The following is a 22122-nucleotide window of genomic DNA, read 5'->3' as shown; positions in this document are numbered from 1 at the left end:
GATGAATGTAACTGTATTTTATACCTAAAATGTACCAATAAACTTAATGGGAAAAAAGAGAAATATTACATTATGACATATTACATTTGTGCAATTATGTGTCTATTAAAAATACATATAAAAAACAAAAACACATTAGTTAAGAATTATGTAATGGAGTGCTCTACAGACCTTGCTCCTATATTTTCAGATTTGTTCTTCATGATGTTTTGGCTCAGTTAGTTTAAAGCAGACCTACATGACAACAACTGTATTTTTTCCTTCTTTATCCCACAGCATTTCAGATGCTGAAAAATGAAAATTATAAATAGAACTATATTTATAAATCATTTAGAAGGCAATTAGCATCACTAAAAATTGTCTAAGGAAACTATGAAATTATATACACTTACAAACATACATCCTTCACTAGTATATACTCTATGGACAGTATAAAAGTTTGAAAAATAAAGATTTGTATTGACGAGCTAAATTTCATGTCAAAATTCTTTTAAAAAAGAAAAAGCAAAGAAAGCAGAACACAAGCTGTCCTTTTAATTCCATAATTAATACTGGTATGACTGGTAAAAGTTGGAAGTAGCAGTGAACAGTCAATTTTTAGTTTCTAAAAAAAATTTTATTTTATTAAATAATTGTTAAATAAAATTTTTACAAAGCAAATTGCATAGAAAAGGGTAAAAATGTTTATGTTGCCAGAACTTTCTATGTCTTATCCCACCGTTTTCTGTCAGCTGTTATTACTTCCAGAGAGCTGTGATGAATGGACAGAGTTGAAATGTTACGAATTCTACTTCTTTCAATGTCTCCAGTTCTATTTCTTATAGGGAAGAGAGGGGATCAGGACTCTGCAGACAGGTCTTCAGGTGGTAGTGACCACACAAAGCAGCCTCATGTTCAGTCCTATTGAGTGGCTGTCAGCTTTGGGGTGGAGCACCTCCTGGTACTCAGGAAGAGTTGAGCAGCTGCACGAGGTTTTCAAGACATTTCAGGTAGTATGCATTTAGAGAGTTTTCTTCTAAGTCTGAGACAGCTGTAATATAAAGAATATAGAAATACTAGTTTATTAAACTTGGTAGTACACTGAAGAATGGGTACTCTTACACAAACACATGAGTAAGATTTATATATAAGCTTCTATTTAAGTTCTTAAAATATGAGAATTATAAGAACAGTTTACATTTGAAATACTTCAAAGTTATATAATTTATATTTTTTATTAATAATTTAACCGAAGGGAATTAAAAATACACTCTCATAATAGACATCATTAACTATACTCCCAAATGTATACCATTATTTTTTTTAATGTACTATCCTTTCTAAAACACAAACTTTAATGTAACCCATTATTCACTTTCTCCAGCAATTTATGGTGGGTTGTAGCTAGAAATAAATCAAAACCACTTCTCTATTAAAAAAAATCAGATCAGAAAACCCAGATTAACAACCCACAGATCACTTACACTACAGGAAAGGCACAGTTCAGTTATTTTGAAATAAAAAATGTTCAGAGGATAATGCTCATTGAGAACAGGTGTCACTTAAAATAAGTACCATAACAGGCTTTGAAAAGAAACCCTCTCAAGTCATGCAGATCACAGAGGAACATGAACACAGGGGTGGTGGGATCTATTCTTGGAAAATTGCATTCAACTTCCTGATGTTAAATCAAAGTTTTTTGTTCAAGGTCAGTTCTAATTGGGCCCTGTTCTTATCACCTAAGAACACACATTAGCACAGTGGCAGCCACTGGCAAAGAAATTTAGGTATAAGAAAAACCTGACTTAGAAAGATCACAGATACATTTAAAGAAACTATTATATTTGAAACCTTTTATCAGAACATTTTATTATTTAAAAATGTTATAATGAAAAGCATAGACTAAATATTGGCATATCTTACAATGGTTTGACAAAAATGCTCCTTAAAACCTAGTAACACAGTGTATAAAAATTATTTTGTCATAATCCATTTAAATATTTTAGTAACCAGAGTTCTCTTGGTAGTTTCCAAGTTTAACTGTAATCTCTTCAAAAATAAAACTTACTTTTCTTTGCTAAGCAATATGCTTCATCCACTCTTCTTTTTATTGATGGATTTTTCAAAGTTGTTTTTGCCTAGGGATATGTAGAATAATCCGTTAATCAGATTTATTCCTATATGTCAAGGATCCGAATAACACAATACAGTGGTACCTCAGTTCATGAACTTAATTTGTTCCACAATTTTGGAAAACATGGCCACATTTGTGTTTGTTCAGGAAAGATGGCCATGGCTGTTGTTTGTTGCCCAATGCAAAGTTTCCAAACAAAACCAAAATTTTGCCAAATTATTTACAAACAAAAGCATTATGACCAACTGCTAACTATAAGGGCAGTGTTAGATAATATGAAGTATAATAATGTAACTAGTACATTTTAAATGAGTCAACTTTAGTTTCAATATTTCATATTCCCTTGATTATCAGATTTCTGATCAAGTATTTCAAACATTACCCATCAGTTAGTAGTAGGTCAACAAATATTTACTGAGTAACTACAAAATGTTATTTCTTGTGCCTGGCCCAGGAAACACCCAGGTAAGGACAGCAGCAGGTTCTGACCCTGTGTGCACACCACTCTAAGATGCTGTGTGTCCTGACACTGTCATCTGCCTACTACTTCACCTCTAGATATTCATGGGTATTCTCAGGAGTGAGATGTCTGTACTGAGAGAAGAACAGAGGCTAGAGACTGGGAGAGGGGAGTGAAAGGGGAAGGAGAAAGGAGGGGAGGGCAGGAGAGGGGAGCTCTAGAGGAGGGGAGGGCTAGAGGGAGGGAGGGAGGGGAGGGGAGGGAAGGAGGGAGGAGAGAAGAGAGAAGGAGGGGGAGGGGGAGAGAGAGGGGGAGGGAGGGGGGAAGAGAGAGAGGGAGGAGCTGTCATTCCCTTTGGGTAGGTCCTTTGCTATAGTCATCAAAAGCTGAGCAAATTTTAAATTTAGTGATGAAATATACAGGAGAAAGGCAAATCATGTAAGTGGAAAAAAAAGCTTTGTGATTTAGTTTTATGTCAAGATGTATTTTCCCTGGCCTTGTTTTCGAAGAAATAATCTACATTAAAACTGGAACAAAATGGCAAATCAACTTGAATTTAAGAGGGAAACTCATAGAACATATTCTTCTGAAATGTGACATCTTGATGAAATGATTAAATGAAAAAGATTTCCACTGACAGATAACTAGTTAGATGAATGAACAAAAAGAACAGGGGTTTTTGGTTTCACTTTTCTTTTTTTGGATGGTCCTCTGACATTTTTCAAGGCATCCTAAAAGACTAGTTGTTTCCCTCCCCATTCCAGGTATAACAATGATTTTAACAACTAACCTTCTGATAATTATAAACCAGAGCCCAAAGTGCAGCTGCTCCAATCTTCTGGGCATTTTGATTCTCATTTTCCAGACAGCCAGCTAATGTAGTAATGACTTTTTCTAAAAATGTACACATTAAAAAAGTTCAGTCCTAGACATAATATATTTTTACCTCAGTCTGATTGGATATCCCCATTTCCCCATTAGAATACATGTACAAAGCTGTATCATTAAACTGTGGCACAATCTTTTATAATTTCTGGTATGTGAAAGAACAGCCTCAAAACAAATTACCTTTATGGCAGGCATAGAATGGATGCATCAGAGATGTCAAGGTGACCTAAGCTTTTTGGTCCAACTTTAACAAAGGCATATTAAAAGACAACAGTAGTGTAAAAATAAGTACATAAATGGGTTGTATTTAATTATTCAATTATAGCTCACATTTTAGAATACAGGAAAATATATCCGGTGTCATGAAAAACCATAAAGACCATTTCACAATGTATCCCATAGGATGAACTACTATACATAACAATAATTAAGAAATACTATTTTGGTTAATTCTTTTAAAAAATAATTTTAGAGGGCCAGGGATTTAGCTCAGTGGGTCCACCACCTGCCTTGTAAGCACAAGGTCCCAAGTTCGATCCCAGGTACCAAAAATAAAAAATTTTTTAAAAGAAATTTTGGGTGTCAGAGAAAAACTTACTTAATGGCATACTGATATGTAAGATATGTCCTTTCTACAAAGGTAGCCAGAGTAGAAATAAAGAATCACTAATTATCTGTACTAATCTATTCATTTTAGGTGAAGATTCAGAGAAGTCTATTTCTAAGGTAACTGCCAGTGTGTTTCAGAACAATATTTGAACTCATTTATTATTTATCTTTTGAATTGTCATGATTAATCTTGATTGTCAACATGATTAGTTGAACTCCCATTTAAACATAAATAACATCAGGAGAATATATAATAGTAAAATATAGTTAAATAATTATGAAGTGATAGGCTTTAAATATTTTTCCCTTCTTAATATAACTGATTTAATAATTAACAGTTTAGGGGTGCCATGTTGGTGGTGTGAAATCAGCAATAGTGAGATATTCACACCATGAAAATCAGAAAATGCTATAAATCAAAGTTGATTCTCAGGTAAAGCTGAAAGGGGTTTCAGTTTTATGAATGTATTCTGGATATGGGTGAGAAATACTTATAAACAGTTTATTACTATTGGATTAAATAGTGACAAATTTACTGGGAAAAGAGATTAGGGATACAGTTCCATTTGTCAAATCGTGACAGCATGACAACCATAAATTGGCTATGTATACAAAAGTTCCAGAAAAATCAACTGTAATATTTTGTGAGAATCAACTGGCCATATAGAATTTATAACAATGAATATTACTTATTGGGCTATTATCTGTATGTGCTACACATCCTTTGTGCTAGTAAAATATACATACAGAGTTTGCCAAAAAAATGTATACACACTTCAGGAAAAGAAAAATAGTATGATGTTTTTTCAACAGATAATGTTACCCTCATATGGGGGACCCTAAAGGATGTCATATATTGCAGTAAAATCCACTACACTGCCAGCCCTTGAGAAGAAACTGAAAATGCATGTGCAGCAATCTCAATGACTAAGGTTACTCAAGCAGCAGTTTTCCATACTAATAAATGTCTGAAAGCTAATGGCCACCACTTAAGCACCTCTTGTAACTGTGGAAGCCAAAGGTAACTTGGATTAATCTCATGATGTCTCAATAAATTTAGTATTAAAATACTTATACAAGTTTTTCTTTCCCTGAAGTATACATATATATTTGGCAGACTCTGTATTTATTTATTTATATAAATGAAATTTGAATGTATTCTACTCTTTTCACTTGCCAAGGGCTAGTAGCTAAATTTACCGAACACTGCATGACACTGTTAGGTCTTAACCAGGCTAAGCAAGCGTCATAAAATGAACAACTATTTCATCTTTCCCTACTCCCTGGGACAGTCTGTATATGTTTGGAATTACTTTTTGCTTCAATGTTTGGTGAAACTCACTGGTGAAACCATCTAGACTGGTTAAGTTTCTAATTCAATGTCTTTCATAGTTATTGGACTTTTTGATTTTCTTTTTCTTCTTCAGTAAATTTTCTAAGTTACTTTTTGTTGTTGTTTGGTACTGGGGATCAAACTCAGGACCTTGCGCTTGTGAGGCAGGCGTGGTGCCACTGAGCTAAATCCCTGGCCCACTAAGTTACTTTTGTCCAGAAAAGTGTCCATTTCATTTTGTTTACTTTGGTTTTTTGCAGATTTACTATAATGCGTCTAGGAAAGAATTATTTACTTGGAATTATCTGGGTCTTTTCAATCTGTGTATATGTCTTAGAATAAGTTTTAGAAATTGTAGTCATCATCTCTAAACATTTCCTCTCCCATTCTCTTTCTCTTCTTCTTTCAGGAATTCATTAAACATACATATTATCTCAATATATTTGCTATAGCACATACCTTTTTTATTCCTTTATTTCTTATCTTTTTTGTTTTCTTTGCTGCATTGTAGATACTTTTCTGATCTATCCAATTTCTAAACTCTCTACTCTGCTGCACCTAACATATATTACCAATACCATATTAATTAAAAAATTTTGGCTATTAAAGGTCTAGAATTATGCTGTCTGACAGAACTTCCTATCATGACAGACTTTTTTTTTTTTTGTGGTACCAGGGATCGAACTCAGGACCTTGTTCTTGCAAGGCAGGCATGGCGCCACTGAGCTAAACCCCTTGCCCTATGACAGAAATATTTATAATAGTCAGTGCTGTCTAATAAGACAGTAACTAGCCACATGTAGCTAGTGTGACTGACAACTTGAAAATTTAATTTTGATAAATTTAAATTTAAATAGTTACATGTGGCTGATTATCATATTGCTCAATGAATGTCTAGAAGTTCTATTTGGTTCTTGTTTCAAATCTTTTAATCTGTCAATTTCCCAGTCCCTAAAAATATTTCCAACATCGCCATTTATTTTCTAAATGTGGCATGATTAGAGATATTTTTAAGTCTATGCTTTATGTTCCTAATATTTGAAGTCTGGGCAGAGAAGTGGATTTTTTTTCTTTGTTTGTTCTTGTTTTGTCAAGTGGTAGTTGCCTACCATTGGTGGTAGAATCGGTACAGTCAAGCACAGGACAGTCATGCATGTACTGCCAGTGGTTTAAGCCAACCAGCAGCGAGACATATGAATTACAGCCCCATTGTGAACATGTTAAAAAACTATTTGTGGTAGGTTCCCTGAGGTCTAGTTTGAACTTGTCCTTCATTCATCAGAGAAGCATTTTGCTTCTGCCAAGCATTCAAGGACACTATCAATCACGAATCACCTTAAACAAATTCCTGGCTCACTAACATCATGCATCCCTGGGAAAGGCAGACTGTGGTACCTTTTCTTTATAGTCATCTGGATTAGGGCTGGAGGATTAATTCTGATTCACTCTTCTAGCAGAATGCTTCTTCGGATTTCCAGCTTCAAACAGGCAGGAAAGCCAGTAATTGTCCCTACCTCGGAAGGTCTTGATCTGTTATCTCATTCCTCGATACTTCTGAGCAAAAGCTAAGCATACTTTGTTGGCAAACATCTTTAGACAAAACAGCTTTCTCTATATTTCTTACCTGTCTGGTCCATAGGCTTTCAATTGAAACTGGCTTGGAGCTTTCACACTATCTTTTCAGTTCTTAACTGTTTTGAGGTGAAATTTAATATAGCTTCTTTAGCATATTTTTATTCTTTTCAGAGACTTCACCTGACATTACCAGAAAAAGGAGTGCTGTGGATCTATTTTTAATAGTAAGGTCCAGTCCCAGTGCACACTCCTAAGGATCAACACCAGATGACTGAGTGCTACTGATCAGGGGCATAAAGCTTTCCTGGTAGAATTCTAAGATAGCTAATTCTGCTAAGGCCTCCTCTCTAGATGTTAACATGGAAAGGGAAGCAAAGCCTGTGGCATCCCCTGGACAGTTCCACACAGAATGTGCAAAGCGCCTCATCAAAAGTGGATCTATTTCCTTTAAGCTAATGAAGGAGAGAAAACATTGCTGTCTATAAGAAAATGCTAAAAAATAATCTAGAAGTGGAAAATACAGACTTCTCCTTTAGTTCACTGAAGATTTTCCTTTGCCCAACTCTTTCAATAATAAAATTGCATTAAGTAGTCCCTGAAGAAATTTATTCTGAGAAAGTAAGTAAATAGTGAGAGATACTACTGAGTAGCATCAATGTATCAGGAACCATAACAGACGTTTCATATGCCATTTCATTGCCTGGAGATAGGGCTTATTATCCTCACTTTACAAATGTGAGGACTAAGGCAGATACAGTGACAGAGTAGAAATAAAACCACTGATGTACATATTGCAGCAACAGATGGTTAGGGGAAGAGGGGGAATGCAGAGTACAAATCCATGGATGACGCAGGTGAGTTAAAAGCTGACTGAACTTTAAAACTTTTTCTATAAATTATTTCCAGCAATTCAATAATTATCAGAAAAACAGAATCATTACTGTACACATAACAATATAAGCAGAATCATTTAATTCACTTGGAAAATTGTTTCATCAAAAGAGACTAAGAAAAGATTAAGTGAAAAACATAATATGAAAAGAGAATCTGAAACATGTACCATGTACTAGAAATTATGCTAAACACTGTACATGTTTTTATAAACTTAGTCTTACCAAAACAAAGAAAGGAGAAATTGCTTTATAGATGGGGAAATTAGATTCACAGAGCTGTCTCTGTCATGCTGAGATTTAGGACTAGGTCCATGGGGAGGTCTAGAGGCCACCTTTTTATTTTTTTTTTAACCACATACATCTCCTATAAAAATCTCTTCAAATAAAATTCACACACTTCTCACACAAGTAGCACATGGTTACAGAAACAGATCTTTCCAGTTCTTTCTTTTGGCTTCAAATTTTTTTCTGACAACTAACTAATCTTTGCCTCCATCTATGCTGCATCTCAGAAAATGAAGTCTTAGTAAGGCTAATTTCACCACTGGGTTGAGCCAGAGCTCTCCTGCCTCTCAGATCTGTCCCAGTTAGCAAGCAGAGTGACAGGTACATGTACTGGTGACAGGTACAACTCTAGGTGTAGATTAATATAGTAGACAAAAGCTTCTTAGCTCTCTGAGAGCTTATGTTCCAGTGTGAGAGGGTTAGAATTAACACATACACATAAAATCTATCAAATACTGATGGAACCATGGAGAGAAATAAAACAATGGATAAGTTAGAGAGGGGACAGGAGGCACAGGAGAGAGAGTGGAGTTTACAATTTTAACTGGTTGAGAAGGGAGGGCTGGGCAAGGGTGTAAAATAAGAACCAAGAGAGACTATGTAAAGGTGCAAATTTCCAATGATGAATGTCATTATATTGTATACCTAAAAGGTACCAATGATTAGAATGAATAATCGATAATGTAAAATAGGAAGAAAAGGTCCAAAGGGGTAGGGGTAGTGGGAGGGGCAGGGGAAAGGAAAGAAGGGAAAGGAAAAATGATGAGAAATGGAAAAAATGGAAATAAAGTCTTTGTAAATAGGGAAGGGTGGAGGGGGTGAAGGGAGGGCTAGGAATGGGGAAAAAATAAGAACCAAGATGCATTATGTAAAGGTACAATTCCTAATGAGAAATGTAATTGTGTTGTATGCCTACAATGTACCAATAAAAGAATTTAACAAAAAAAATTTTTAACTGGTTGTTCTGGAAAGTCTTCACTGATGTAGTAGCATCTGCTCAAGGACAGAGAGGAGATGAGGGGGAGTTATAGCAAAAGGAAGTAAAGATGGGAAGAAAGTAGAAGGCAAAGTCAGAGAGCACTCCTGCCCACTGTTCCTCCTCCCTGGCTAACATCGTGAGACTCCAGGAATCTCACAGAAGACTGAAGGCATGCCTGATTCTTTCCCACAGCCCCTACCACCCATACAGTGCCTTTAACACAGGGTGTACATCATAAATATTTTGAAATTATAAAAGTATTTTGTGTTTTAATCTGAATGGAACAGTCTATGAACAAGCATATATATAAAAGTGTGTGTGTGTGTGTGTGTGTGTGTGTGTTATAATGTGACTACTTACCATTAGCCAGGATTTTGGGCTTATTAGCAGGACTGAAGCAAATATTATGAAAAATAAGAAGAGGTATGTAAGGGCTGCTCTTATGCTTGTATTTGCTTATCTCTGTAAGTAAGTCTAAACAGCCATCAAGCCTCAGTATCATTTGTTGCCCATCTTCTCCAAATGATAAATTCAGGAGTAACTTCAACCAAAGAATGGTCAGATTACTGAGATGTTTATTTCCTCCTTTTGGCAATGATAGAGACATAAAGTTCTGTAAGAAGTTACTCTGTGGGTAAATAGAGAGAATTATTATTTTCTTCTTGGGTGTTTTTCATTATTTTCCAAGTACTTTGTGATCAACTAGTAGCATTTTGATGTTTTTTCCCAATTTTAATTTCTCTTTTTTCCCAATACCTTCTAAATACTTCATATATATTATTTCAAGGTATAAAAATGTAAGAAGAACAAAATAGTACTCAAATTTTAATTTCTGCTAATTTTCTTCTTTATGATGGATGAAGTAAACTACAGTCAATTCAATTATTTAGGATTAATAATTTAGGTTAAGGATTATTACATTAGGCCTATTTAGTTTTCTTTTTTTGTCTACTTCCTGGCAATTTTGCTACTCATTAAAAGATATGTTATAGGGAGAGAGGAAAAACCCAAATTAGTCTTAGATTCTAGTTAACAACTCTGATAGCAGTGAAGGTATTTCTTTTATCATTATATCTACAAGTGCTGTCTTTTTTTTTTTTTGGTACTAGGGATCGAACTCAGGACCTTGTGCTTGTAAGGCAGGCTAAGACCTTGTAAGACAAGCTAAGTCCCCGGCCCTCTTATTTTTTAATCTATGGCTCATTTTTACATTTACTTTATCTCATCTGTTTATCATTACAGATAACTCCTCATGACTATATATCATTCTATTAAACTTATAGATGAGAAAGCTCTTTACTTAAATGTAAGAGTCTTCAACCTTCAAATAAAATCCTTGCCATAGAACCCTACCAAACCCTTAACTATGTGAGAGACAATAAATTACTGTCTAGAATAATCTATATGCCAAAAAACATACAAAAGTACTGTATCAAGTTGAAGCCTACAATGACAGTACGGACAGTTGGCCTTTTAGAAATGAAATGGAATCACTCAACTTTTAAAACTGCAGAATAACTCTTATCCCTTTCCTCTTGGGCTCTCCTGGTTCTAAATCAGCATGTTGGCTTTCATCTACAAAATTAATTCTAATACTTTTACATAAAAAGTTCCTGAGTATAAGAATGAAATGGGACCAGGTCTGGTGAGGCAAGCCTGTAATTCCAGCATTCAGGAGGCTGAGGCAGGAGGATCATGAGTTACAGCCTAGGTTGGGCAACTTAGTGAGACCCTGTCCCAAAATAAACAAACAAACAGGCTGAGGATATAGCTTAGTGCAAAGGCAAACACCCTGGGTTTAATCCCTATTACCTTAAAAAAAAGAGAGAGAGAGAATAAAGTGAGCTAAAGTAACTATAATATTAAGCAACAAAGAAACTGTTAAACTATCTGTCCACTTTGAATGATATTTGCTGTTATCCAAATCTACTCATTATCTCTTAGCCTAAACTGACGCTTTTTTAGAAGCACACCTTGTCTTTCTCATCGATTCTACCAACATATTGGAGATTTGGGACTGATAAGAGTAATAAAATATACATCAGTACTTTAAGATGCAAATGTGCTGTGACTATTCCTTCTTTTTGCTGGATCTAAAGATGTTTTTATGCAGTTTTATAGACCAGCTAGAATGAGTAGAAATGTACCATGGGAGAAAGAAGAGACACTTTGGAAACTGCATTGTACAATAGCACTAGATGCATTTGCCAATGTCTACTGATAAATAATGGAGAAGTGCAAATGTAAATGTTGGGGCTTAAGTCTCAGGAGTTTCCTAATTAGAGCAGAGAAAAACAATTAGATTGATCTACTCTGAAAACACATAAAAATATTCTTAAGTATAGCATCAGAATCATAGATTGAGTATTGAAGATATGTTAAAGATCATTTAACCTAATTATAAAAATGAAAAAAAATCCCTGAGGCTTAAAAAGTGTAAGTCTCCAGTTCAAAGTCACACACTGGACCTGAGCTTAGTACTGATATTCCATCTGGCTTCAGATGATATTCCACTTTGCTTCCTACTAATACACTGTGAAAGAAAGTGGTGGCAAGCAATGCCTCCAGATCTGCACTCTCACATATGGGCATCGGTCATTTTGAAGGGTGATAATCATATACATCCAGTTCAAGAGGACTTCTCCTTTTGAAAATGTTGTGTATATACATGAGTACATATAAAAAGAAAAAATAAATATATGTACATAAACAAGACATATACATGATGCTGTATATGTACATGTATTTATATATGTATGCATTAAGGGCATATGAGAAAATATATATATGAAGAAGCCATGCATTTGTTTGCTGGTAAATAAATGATTCCTCTGAGGGTAAGAGGGCTCTATAATTTGTAATATTTGCCAAACTTCATGGTGTAACACTGCCACAATGGTTGATTTCAAGATAACACAATGTCACCTGAATTGCAGAACTCCTGAAAAGTTAACAGTGACACTCATGAGTCAGTGGAAGTTGGTTCTAGCACATCACTGAGAATACTTTTCCACAGTCAGGTTGATGATTCCATTTCCTTAATAAGGCTGATATTTCTACCTATTTGGTACTCAAAATATCTTTGGGAGACTCACAGAGATGGAACAATAGAGGAAAAGGAGACCTAATTCTTAGGAATGCTGAAAACTTATGTAATTTATCTTGGTACTCAAGCAAAAGAAACAGAAGCATTCAAATTATTATTACTAAGAAGAAATAAATAATCTGATTATACTCAAATTTTAAGGGATTTTCCAAGTTAAGGATTCTGTTGACACATATCTAAATATAGACTAACTGTGAATGCATATTAAAATTTGTTTAACTTGTTCTTTCCCATTAAAAGTACTCAAAGTTGGCCAGGGATTTAGCTCAGTGGTTTCGCCGCCTGCTGCGCAAGTGCAAGGACCCGAGTTTGATCCCCAGTAACAACAAAAAAAAGTACTCTAAGCTGAAATCAGTAATAAGAAGTCAAGTTTTAGAACAGGAATTCTGGAACAGGAGAAAACTCATAAAATTGCCTATTATGTCACAAAGAAGCTAAAGTCTAACAGCGTAAAAAGGGACTGTGATTTCATAAACCATTATGCCAATGTAAATTGAACTGAAATGGTTACTCCTCAATTTGTTCTGTTTAAAGACCAAATACATTACTTTTATAATCTCAAATAAATGTAAACAGCTGTCTTTCTACAATTGCCACTTTTAAGAGATAAAACACAATCCAACAGTTAATAAAAAGGAAATGGTATGATTATAGTCTAGCTTGTTTCTTTTCAGTATCACCTGTCAACAAGCTTTATATAATGAACTTCCTTTTTTTTTTTTTGGTACCAGGGATCAAACTCAGGACCTTGCGCTTGAGAGGCAGGTGCTGGAACCACTGAGCTAAATCCCTGGCCCCATACTGAATTTCTCAATAACCCATTCACAATCATTTAAAATAAAATGGATTGAGATCATAATAAGTTCACCCCAAAAACTGAATTCTAAACTTTTGATTAGAAGAATTACTTTATTGAGTATATCTTTTACATTATGCAGGTGAGTTTAAGTACTTACCTTTTGAATTACTCCCTTACAGTCATGAGACAAGGCCAGGTTTGAAAGAAACATAAAAACCATCTGCTGTAGAGCAGTGTTCTCAAGGGGCATTTGAGAAGCCAGCTTTAGGGTACAGAGCATGACAGAGTTGCTGGGGACTCCTCTGTGCGTAGCTTGAACAGGATGTTGTCCATAACTTGACCAACAAAGAGAACTGCAACCTTCAAAAATAACAGCCCATCACAATGTCTTCTTGGTTCCACTGTTTAGTTTTCAAAAACAGTAAGTGGTAAAGCATATCTGTCTATCAAAATGACTTGGCCATTAACCTGTGAACTGCAAATTAGCACTGAAGGCTAATGTTGATATCCTCATTCTCTCTAATAGATTTACTGTTCTCACTGAGGGCCTAATTATCTCAATAGAACATTTCAAATAATAGGGTTATTTTAAACAATAAATCACATACACTAGGTCTTTAAGACAGTTCTTAAAGAATCCACTTAAATAAAAACCTGCATAGGAGAAAATAATTTTAGATGGGAAGTAACCTGGTCTAATACTTTTATTTCACAGAAGAGACAAATGAAGAATATAATATGCCTCAAGTGAGGACAGGAGAAATACTATTTTCCATACTACACAAGTACACAGAAGGAGCTTAGAAAAGCCAGTGAGCTGCTGAAGGTCACAGAGCTTACAGGCAGCAAGAGCCAGCAGTAGCATCTACTGCCTTTCCAGGTTCAAGTATTTTCTCAGTAGATTAAATGTCCATGTGAGATTTATGGAGGGAGAAAAATAACCATAAAAGAATTAGAAATGCATTTTAATGTTTTATCAATAAGATTGTATTACAATATAAATCTAAGGTAGAATTAATGTGAAAATTCACACAAGGAGGCCAGCTGGCATATTATCACATCAGAATCAACTACATTATGTAAAATAAACTCACAAATGAGTAAACACAGAAACAGTGATCTTTCCTGTATTCATAACTTTATAACTGTATTAAAATACTAATACTTCCATAAACCATTACAGAAAACTGTCATTAAATGATGCAGTTTTTTAGAAACAAACCATACAGAAAAATAGTTTCTTCTTTATTATGTTAGAATGGTAACCTAACAACTTATAATATTTATACCAATTTTAGGTATAGAATAACACAAAAATAGCTTCAAAATATTTGTATTAAAGTATATACTTCTTATGCTTAACATTTAACAATTGGTTCTTCCCCCTTACTTCTATAAACCTTAAATTTAGATAGTGAAAGAGTAAGGTAGAGAAGGACTATACACAGACACAAGCTATCCTGAGATGGTTGCACTGTAGGAGATGTTGAACTGGAAGATGCACTGAGAGGAGACTGCCCAAGCAGAAAAGAGGTATGGAGAAAGTCTATAGTAGCAGAACAAAGACAAGGACAACCCTCTTCTGGACAGGACACACAAGGTCAGTTCAAGGTTAAAGTGCCTGAAGGTCTGTTTATATCTGTTTATGCTTCAGACCTGAAGCAGACAGCTCCAGAAATGCCAGACCATTCCAAGGAATAAGCGATCACCGGCATATGGTAGAGACAAGATAGGCTCCTAACCATCTTGAGCAGTTCCTTCCCTGTATACTCTTTTATATTTGAAGATATTCTTTCGCTGATCTCCTGAATGTTGCCCAAAGAAGGCACACACTTGCCAACCAGTCAAATCTCCTATTTCTGACTATAAATTATAAATGGCACGTAATCTGACCAAAAATTTTACTTCATTTCCTTAGTGAGTTTGCTTTCCCTCTTCGAAAGTAGCTATTTTTCACAACTTCTCTCCTCTCAGAACCATCTACCCCTTGGCTGTGTTTGCTCTCACAAATAATGAAGAAAACAGAGTTTAAGAAAAAAATGTCTTATCTTTCTCATCAAGTCTACTACCCCCCAAATCTATGTGCCTGCTCTCAGCCCTCTCTTTCTTTCCTTTCTCAGCTCGTGCTCCAGCTCTTTTCCACATGAACTTTTTCCTGACTTTTCTTCCCAAAACAGATGCCTTAAGACCATCCAAAACAAATGAAAATTTCTCATTTGACTCTACATCGATCTCTTGCTCCAGTTCCCTGTCCCTTTAATAGGAAAATACACTAGAAAAAGTGTCTCCTCTTCTCACTTCCTCTCCTCAGCCCACACTAATAGGATTCTGACCTCAGTATTCTACTAAAATTGCTCTTCAGAACAAAAATATTAACTTTGGTAAATCAAATAGTTACTGTTTCTATCCTCATTTTATTTGACTGTTATACAGTCATACCCAAGAAAGTGTCTGGCCTCCTATGACTTTACTCCTACTTCAAGGACTGGTCCTTCCCTATCTTTTGGTTGTTTTTTGTCTTTTGATCAATTCCAAATGATGGTATGCCTCGGAGCATGGACACTACTGCACCAGCTAAACATTTTCCTGGGGTAACTGAAAACAACCCTGTTGCTTTAAATACCATCTATAAGACAGTGATTCCTGAGCCCCCTACCTCTGTCCCCTTCTCTCTGTTTCAGAATTGGACTATGTTTACAGTAGAAGAAGGCAGGGATGCTAGTATTCCACTTACTGGGTTATAATACAATTTACTTATGCCATAGAGCCCCTCACCTTAGGTCATCTGCTGCTAGAGAGAGGCCAACATGGCTAGGAACCGAGGCTGCAACAGTTGCACTGGGTCTTCCTCGCCAGTCACAGATTCAGCCAACAATGCCCAGGGACACCTCAGTTGCAGCCTAGTAAGAGACTGTGCTAGAATCACCAACCTAATCCATTCCAAGGTTCCTGACTTACAGAAACTCTGAGATAATTACATGACTGTTGTTCACAGGTATTAAGTTTTATGGTAACTTGTGCAAAAAATAGGTAACTAATACAACTCTCAACATTTTTTATCCTCAATCTTGGTTCTCCACTGAATTTGATCCAACCTAATATTTTCATTTAGATGAACACAGAGACTTCAAACATAACATGACCAAACAGAATTCTTGTTTTCTACTTCTTTTCCCAAGTAAAATCTGCTTCTCTCAAATCTTCCCCATTTTAGTAAATGATATGCACTCAGGCAATGATAAACACTTCGCATTTCTACAAATAAGGTTCATCCTGGATACCTTTCTTTCCTCCAATAAGTACATTCTCTTGAGTCTACTTTTGGGCCACATACCAAATCTGTCCACTTCTCTCTATCTCTCCAACTACCACTTGAACCATAGCCACCTCAGTATGTCTTCAAACTGGTTGCTCTGCTTGTTGGGCCATCCCTTCTCCATATACCACCCAAAGTGATATTTCTCAAAGACAAATTAGAACATGCTACTCACCAGCTGAAACCCTTTGATGGCACCCTGTTACATTCAAATAAAAGTCCAAACTCCTTATTCTGGCCTCTGAGGCCTCTATGATCTGTCCTAATTTCCATCACTATCATCAGAACTCACAATGTATGGCCCACGGTAGGCTCTCAATAAACTGTCAAGTAAATGAGTAAAGGAGAAGTCCTAGCGATACTAACAATATATCTTGACCAACTATATCCTAAACTAATTTTCATCATGCCAGTCTCCTGTTCTAGAATCCATAAATGTCTTTATCTTCACCTGGCTTTTACTGTTTTGAAATTTTTTTACCCTTTCTATTTTCCTATTCATTTTTCCAGCATCATAGCTCCCTGATCTAGCAAGTGACTCTCCCACGTCAACAAATATATCCCCCAAATATCTGTCTGCTCTTATAATATCTACAAGAACCCTTGCCTTTCATCAACATATCCTCAGTGAGTAGAGTACTCAAAACATGTATTTGTTTTTCCAGTCTACTTTAACATTACATAAAACTATTATTTTAGTTATTACTAAAAATCAATAATGGATTTTATTTACCATTTGGAAAATTCGCAGTGTAGACACAAAGTAGCTGCAAGGCAATTTGCAACAATGAATCATCCATTAAAAGCCAAGGCCAGAGAGAGTGCAAGACCGGGACAAGCTGAGCTCCAAGAGCAGCTTCCTGTGTGCAAAGGAAATAAGAGCTGTTGCAGTTTTAATATATAAAAATTCAAAATTAAATTCAAGCCCTCAAAAATTATCACCAACATAAGACAAACAGTAAATTTATCTTTGTTCTGATTAGTGTGATGGGGAATCTGAATATTGCAAATAGATTCTTACCTCTGGTGCCCATGACTCTACATTTGGCTTCTCTGACCATGAGCCTGGCCAGTTTTAGAAAGTCTCTTCAACACTTGGATGACTAGGATATGCCAGTATGAAAAGAAAAACGGCTTCTATAATGTGTAAATTATGCAGGAAAGTACTATCTTCTAACAATGAATAACTGGTAAAGGCTCTGACATACGAGAGAAAAGGCTAATTAACTGAGTCCTCCTCTCTACCCTGTCTCTTACTTCCCCCTAGTGCATGTGTTTATATACCAGAAGTAAATTATTATTTCTGAGTAATTTGAATATACTAATATACACTTTAAATGTTACATTAAATAAAAAAATTCTTAGGTAACTCAGTATTACAAAATTCACTTAGCCCTGGCACAATATATATGTGGCATCAAATAATAGAGTGGGAGAGGTCAGACAATGAGTGTTAGGAAAGTTCATGTGCTACTGGTTCCATCTGGCAGTGCAATCTTCAACCTTGAGGTGATTGCAGGATCAAGAAATCAGGGAAAGCAGCCGGTCCCAGAACGTGGAAGGAAGCTCTCCTGCCGCCATCCCAGGCTTCTCGGGCAGAGAAGCTCAGCCGGTCCCAGAACCCAGAAGGAAGCTCCCCTGCCTCCATCCCAGGCTCCTAAGGCAGAGAAGGTGAGCTGTGTGGGTGCCAAAAGCACCCCCCCACCCCCCCACCCCCCATGGAAATGAGAAAACACACAAACAAGCCACAAAAACAGAGTTCCAGATCACCTACAGCAACCCCAAAGGGAAATCAGATGGAACAATCTGATACTCAACCACCTGGACACCCTGAATTGGCAACAAAAGAGGATCTGGGAAAAATGAAATCAGAAATAATTACTCAGATAACAGCAAAGATTTTGCTCATGGTGCAAGACATGATTAATGAATCTAGAGAGGACACAGATAAAAAAATAGAGGATCTGAGGAACATGATGGAATCCCAACATAGGAAACAAATGGAATCCATGAAACAGATGCAAACAGATTTCCAGGAAACTAAAAACTCCATCGAAAGTCTGAGCAGCAGAATGAACCAGTGGAGGATAGAATTTCACATACAGAAGATAAGATTGCAATTAATTAAGAGGAAAAGAAAAATTGCTTTAAAATTGTAAGGGAACACAAGAAATCAATCCAGCACAGCTGCTAGATGATGCAAAGAAGAATAACCTAAGACTGATTGGAGTCAATGAAGAAAGAGGAGAGAGGGCAGATGACATCAAAAAACTGTTCACAGAAGTGATGGCAGAAAACTTCCCAAGGAGGGGAAAAGAACTTGACATACAGATAAGTGAGGCACATAGGACTCCAGCTAGCCTTAATCAAAAAAAAATCTACACATAGGCATATAATAGTTAGGATTCCAGAAATCCAACAGAAGAACAAAATTCTACAAGCAGTGAGAGAAAAGAAACAAATCACATACAAAGGAAAGCCCATCAGAATCACAGCAGACTTCTCAATCCAAACCCTCAAGGCAAGAAGAGCTTGGAGTGATGTATTTCAAGCCCTAAAGGAAAACAGTCTCCAACCCAGAGTGATGTACCCTGCAAAACTATCTTTCAAAATGGATGGAGAAATAAGATACTTTCATGATAAAGAGCACCTCAGGAACTTCATGAATACCAAACCGGCACTCCAAAAGATTTTAGACAATACCCTAGGAAAAGACCATGAGGATCACAACCCCAGAAAACCCAGCAGAATGAATCCATTGGGCGTGACAAATTAAACGCAAAGGGGGAGGAATCCAACAAAAAGAAAAAGTCATGACAAGGCTTTTAAAACTTTTGACTTCATCTCCCTAATGAGTGTATAATTCAATCTTGTTATTATACTGATTAGTATTTTTCTGATTCTAGAGTTGCACACCATTCCTTGTGCTATACTGGCTATTTATCATCTTCTTATGTCTACATTTTAATTGGGTTGTCTATTAATGAGCTGTAAGAGTTCTTTATATATTCTGGTCAGAGGTTATATGCATTGTAAATATGGTCTGTTTAAGGACTACTTTTCATTTTAATGATGTCATTTAAAGTTCTAAATTTTGATGGAATCTCATTTATCAATTTTTTTCTTTTATACATCATGTTTTTTGTATCCTAGGTAGTTCTTGCCTACCCTGAATTCATAAATATTTTCCCTTATAATTTCTTCTTAAAGTTTTACACTTTTAGGCTTTCTTATTTAGGTATATAGATCCCTTCAAGTTATTTTCATGTATGGAAAAAAAAGGTTGAGGTTAATTTTTTATATACAGATACCAGGTGTTCTAGTGCCATTTGCTGAAAACACTATCTCTTCCTCGGCTCTTGAATTGAGATTATATTCTATAAAATGCTAATGTTAAATAATCTTTCAAAACTCAAGACCATATATGTGTGGTTCTATTTCTAAATTCTCTGTTTTATTCAAATGATCTATATATCTGTCTTTACACCAACACTGCCTTGATTACCATAGCTTTAGAAGAAGTCTTAAAATTAGGTACTAAACGTCTTCCAACACTGTTTGTTTTTAACTTTTCTAGGTCCTTTGTACTCCTACATAGCTTTAAAATTTCAATATCCAATTCTTCATTTATAGCAAGTATACACAGACCTGAATTTTTATATATACCTTGTGTTTTCTAATCCTGCTAAATTGAAGTACAAGTTCTAGGGGCTCCTAGAAATTTCTTAGTATTTTCTCTGTAGATGATCATTTCATCTACATATAAAGAGTTTGCTTCTGCCATGCCAGTCCTATCCTAGTTGTGTCATTTTATTGCCAGACTATTTTGCTGGGGACTAGGTTCCAAAGTTTAATGGACAGATAAAGAGTAAGCATATCTGCCCTTGTTCCCCACCTTAAGGAGAAAGCATTGTATCTTCTCCATTCATCTAAGGCATTCTCGCTGGAAGTATGGAGTACATGTCTTTAATCTGTTGAGAAGTTTCTGTTCTACTTCCAGTCTCCTGATAGCTTTTACCATGAACAGCTGTAGAATTTAGTCCAATACTTTTTCTCCAACTAGTGACAGGATCATATGGCTTTTTCCTTTCCTCTGTCTAAATGATGACTTTTGGGGGTAGATCTTCCAATGCTGAACCAACACTGCCATCCCTATAACAAAACCACTTTTTACATCCTGCCACATCTGACTTTCAATGGTTTGTTTTGTTAAATAAATTTCTATCTATGTTCACACTTTTTTCTTCTATTATCTTTATCCAGTTTTAGGATTAGCACAATGTTGGGTTCCTAAAATGAGGGGAGAAGTGTTCCTTCTTTTTTTTGCTTTGTTTGATATAATTATCAGCTAAAATGTTTATGAGCCTGCTGTTGTCATACAGGTAGGTTTTCAAGCTAGGAATATACTTTCTCTAATAGGTGCTATTCAAATTTTATATTTCCTCCAGAGTTAGTTTCATTAATTTGTCTTCCAAGGTACTTCTTAGAAGTTGTCAAATTTATTTCAAAAAAGATTTTTTTTAATATGCTTTCTATATCCTTTTAAATTCTGTAAAATCTGTGGTAATGTTTCCTAGATCTTAATATTGTAATTTAAAAAATGTATAATTGATATTGTGTAACAGGAAGAAAAGGTCTAAAAGAGCAGGGGAATTGGGAGGGGTAGGGGAAGGGAAAAAAGGGAAAGGAAAAAATATGAGAAGAGGAAAAAAAATGGAAACAAAGTCTTTGCATATAGGGAAGGGTGGAGGGGGTGAAGTGAGGGCAAGGGAAGGGGAAAAAAAATAAGACCCAAGAGACTCATGTAATGGTACAAGATCCCAACGATGAATGTAACTGTATTTTATACCTAAAATGTACCAATAAAGTTAATGGGGGAAAAAAAATAGAGTGGGAAATTATTAGTAATGTTCAACACTTTCTCCCAGCAAACGACCTTGCCTTTTGTTTCACAGAGAAGATAGAAACAATTAGTTATGAATTCTTTATCTATTCTGCCACTCTATTCACAAGGCTGATCTGTATTTTCATTCATTCATCCTTATCTTCCTGGCAGTGAGGAACAGGTGTTCCTCTTGTCAGAGATTGATACACCCCTTTGTGTTCTGAAAGGCAGTCAGTCCCTCCTGGCTCCTCAGGTATCTAATCTATGAATTAGTTGTTTTCTTCCTCTGTCTTTAATAACTAGTCCCAACTTCACTCATTTCTCTATTTATATTTAAGTATTTTACATGTTAGGAGAATCAAACACTACCTTTAATACCAAGCTTGTAGAAATAGTACTCATACTGGTATCATTTTCCCATTCCACATTTCATCTTCAGCTCACTTCAAATTATTTTTCTACAACGATGGTTCCATTGAGATCATCCCCATCTTTGTAGCTGCCAAATCAGCATTTGTGACAGGTATTTTTAAAATTTTCATTTTCATGCTGTCTAGATCACTTCCAAACTTCCCCAGCATTCATTTTCAGTTGTTTTCTGGCTTCTCTTACTTGTTTGTATTTTCCAAAGATAAGATCTAGGGTTTCACTATGTAATCTTGGGAGATTTCAATTATAGGCCTGGCTACAAATACTACCTATATACTCTGAATATCCCTAGCCTGTACTGGTCCTCAAAGCCCCACATCCATACTAGCTATTTACTGACTACAAGCCATTTTCCACCTGAATACGCTAAAGAGACTTTATAGTAGCATATCCAAACCTGTGGGTTGTGACAAAGCCACACTTTTCTCCACCAAATATTCCTGCACTGATAC

At 35.7% G+C, this 22122-nt stretch overlaps 1 protein-coding gene across 8 annotated transcripts in view; it reads right to left on the bottom strand.

The window, feature by feature from the left end:
* Nucleotides 1-594: 594 nt before the first annotated feature.
* Nucleotides 595-22122, bottom strand: part of Rttn (rotatin) — a 210727-nt gene continuing 189199 nt past the window's right edge. For 3 of the 8 annotated variants that reach the window (XM_087191398.1, XM_087191386.1, XM_087191391.1), the window contains 6 exons: nucleotides 17090-17216; nucleotides 13198-13400; nucleotides 9496-9763; nucleotides 3364-3467; nucleotides 2048-2117; nucleotides 595-1030 (listed from right to left, as the gene is read on the bottom strand). In XM_087191398.1, the coding sequence (XP_087047524.1) occupies nucleotides 945-1030; nucleotides 2048-2117; nucleotides 3364-3467; nucleotides 9496-9763; nucleotides 13198-13400; nucleotides 17090-17216 (858 nt within the window). In that variant the 3' untranslated portion in view covers nucleotides 595-944. Of the gene's footprint in view, nucleotides 1031-2047; nucleotides 2118-3363; nucleotides 3468-9495; nucleotides 9764-13197; nucleotides 13401-15815; nucleotides 15952-17089; nucleotides 17217-22122 lie in introns of those variants that run through there. The other 5 variants (XR_015443131.1, XR_015443134.1, XR_015443133.1 and 2 more) reach the window with 3 other exon arrangements.

Source organism: Heterocephalus glaber, unplaced genomic scaffold (assembly GCF_053883595.1).
Source record: "Heterocephalus glaber isolate CG9 unplaced genomic scaffold, H.glaber_assembly_v1.0 deba00000331, whole genome shotgun sequence".
In the NCBI taxonomy this organism is placed as follows: Eukaryota; Metazoa; Chordata; class Mammalia; order Rodentia; family Bathyergidae; genus Heterocephalus; species Heterocephalus glaber.
This window is presented reverse-complemented; position numbering and strand designations above follow the sequence as displayed.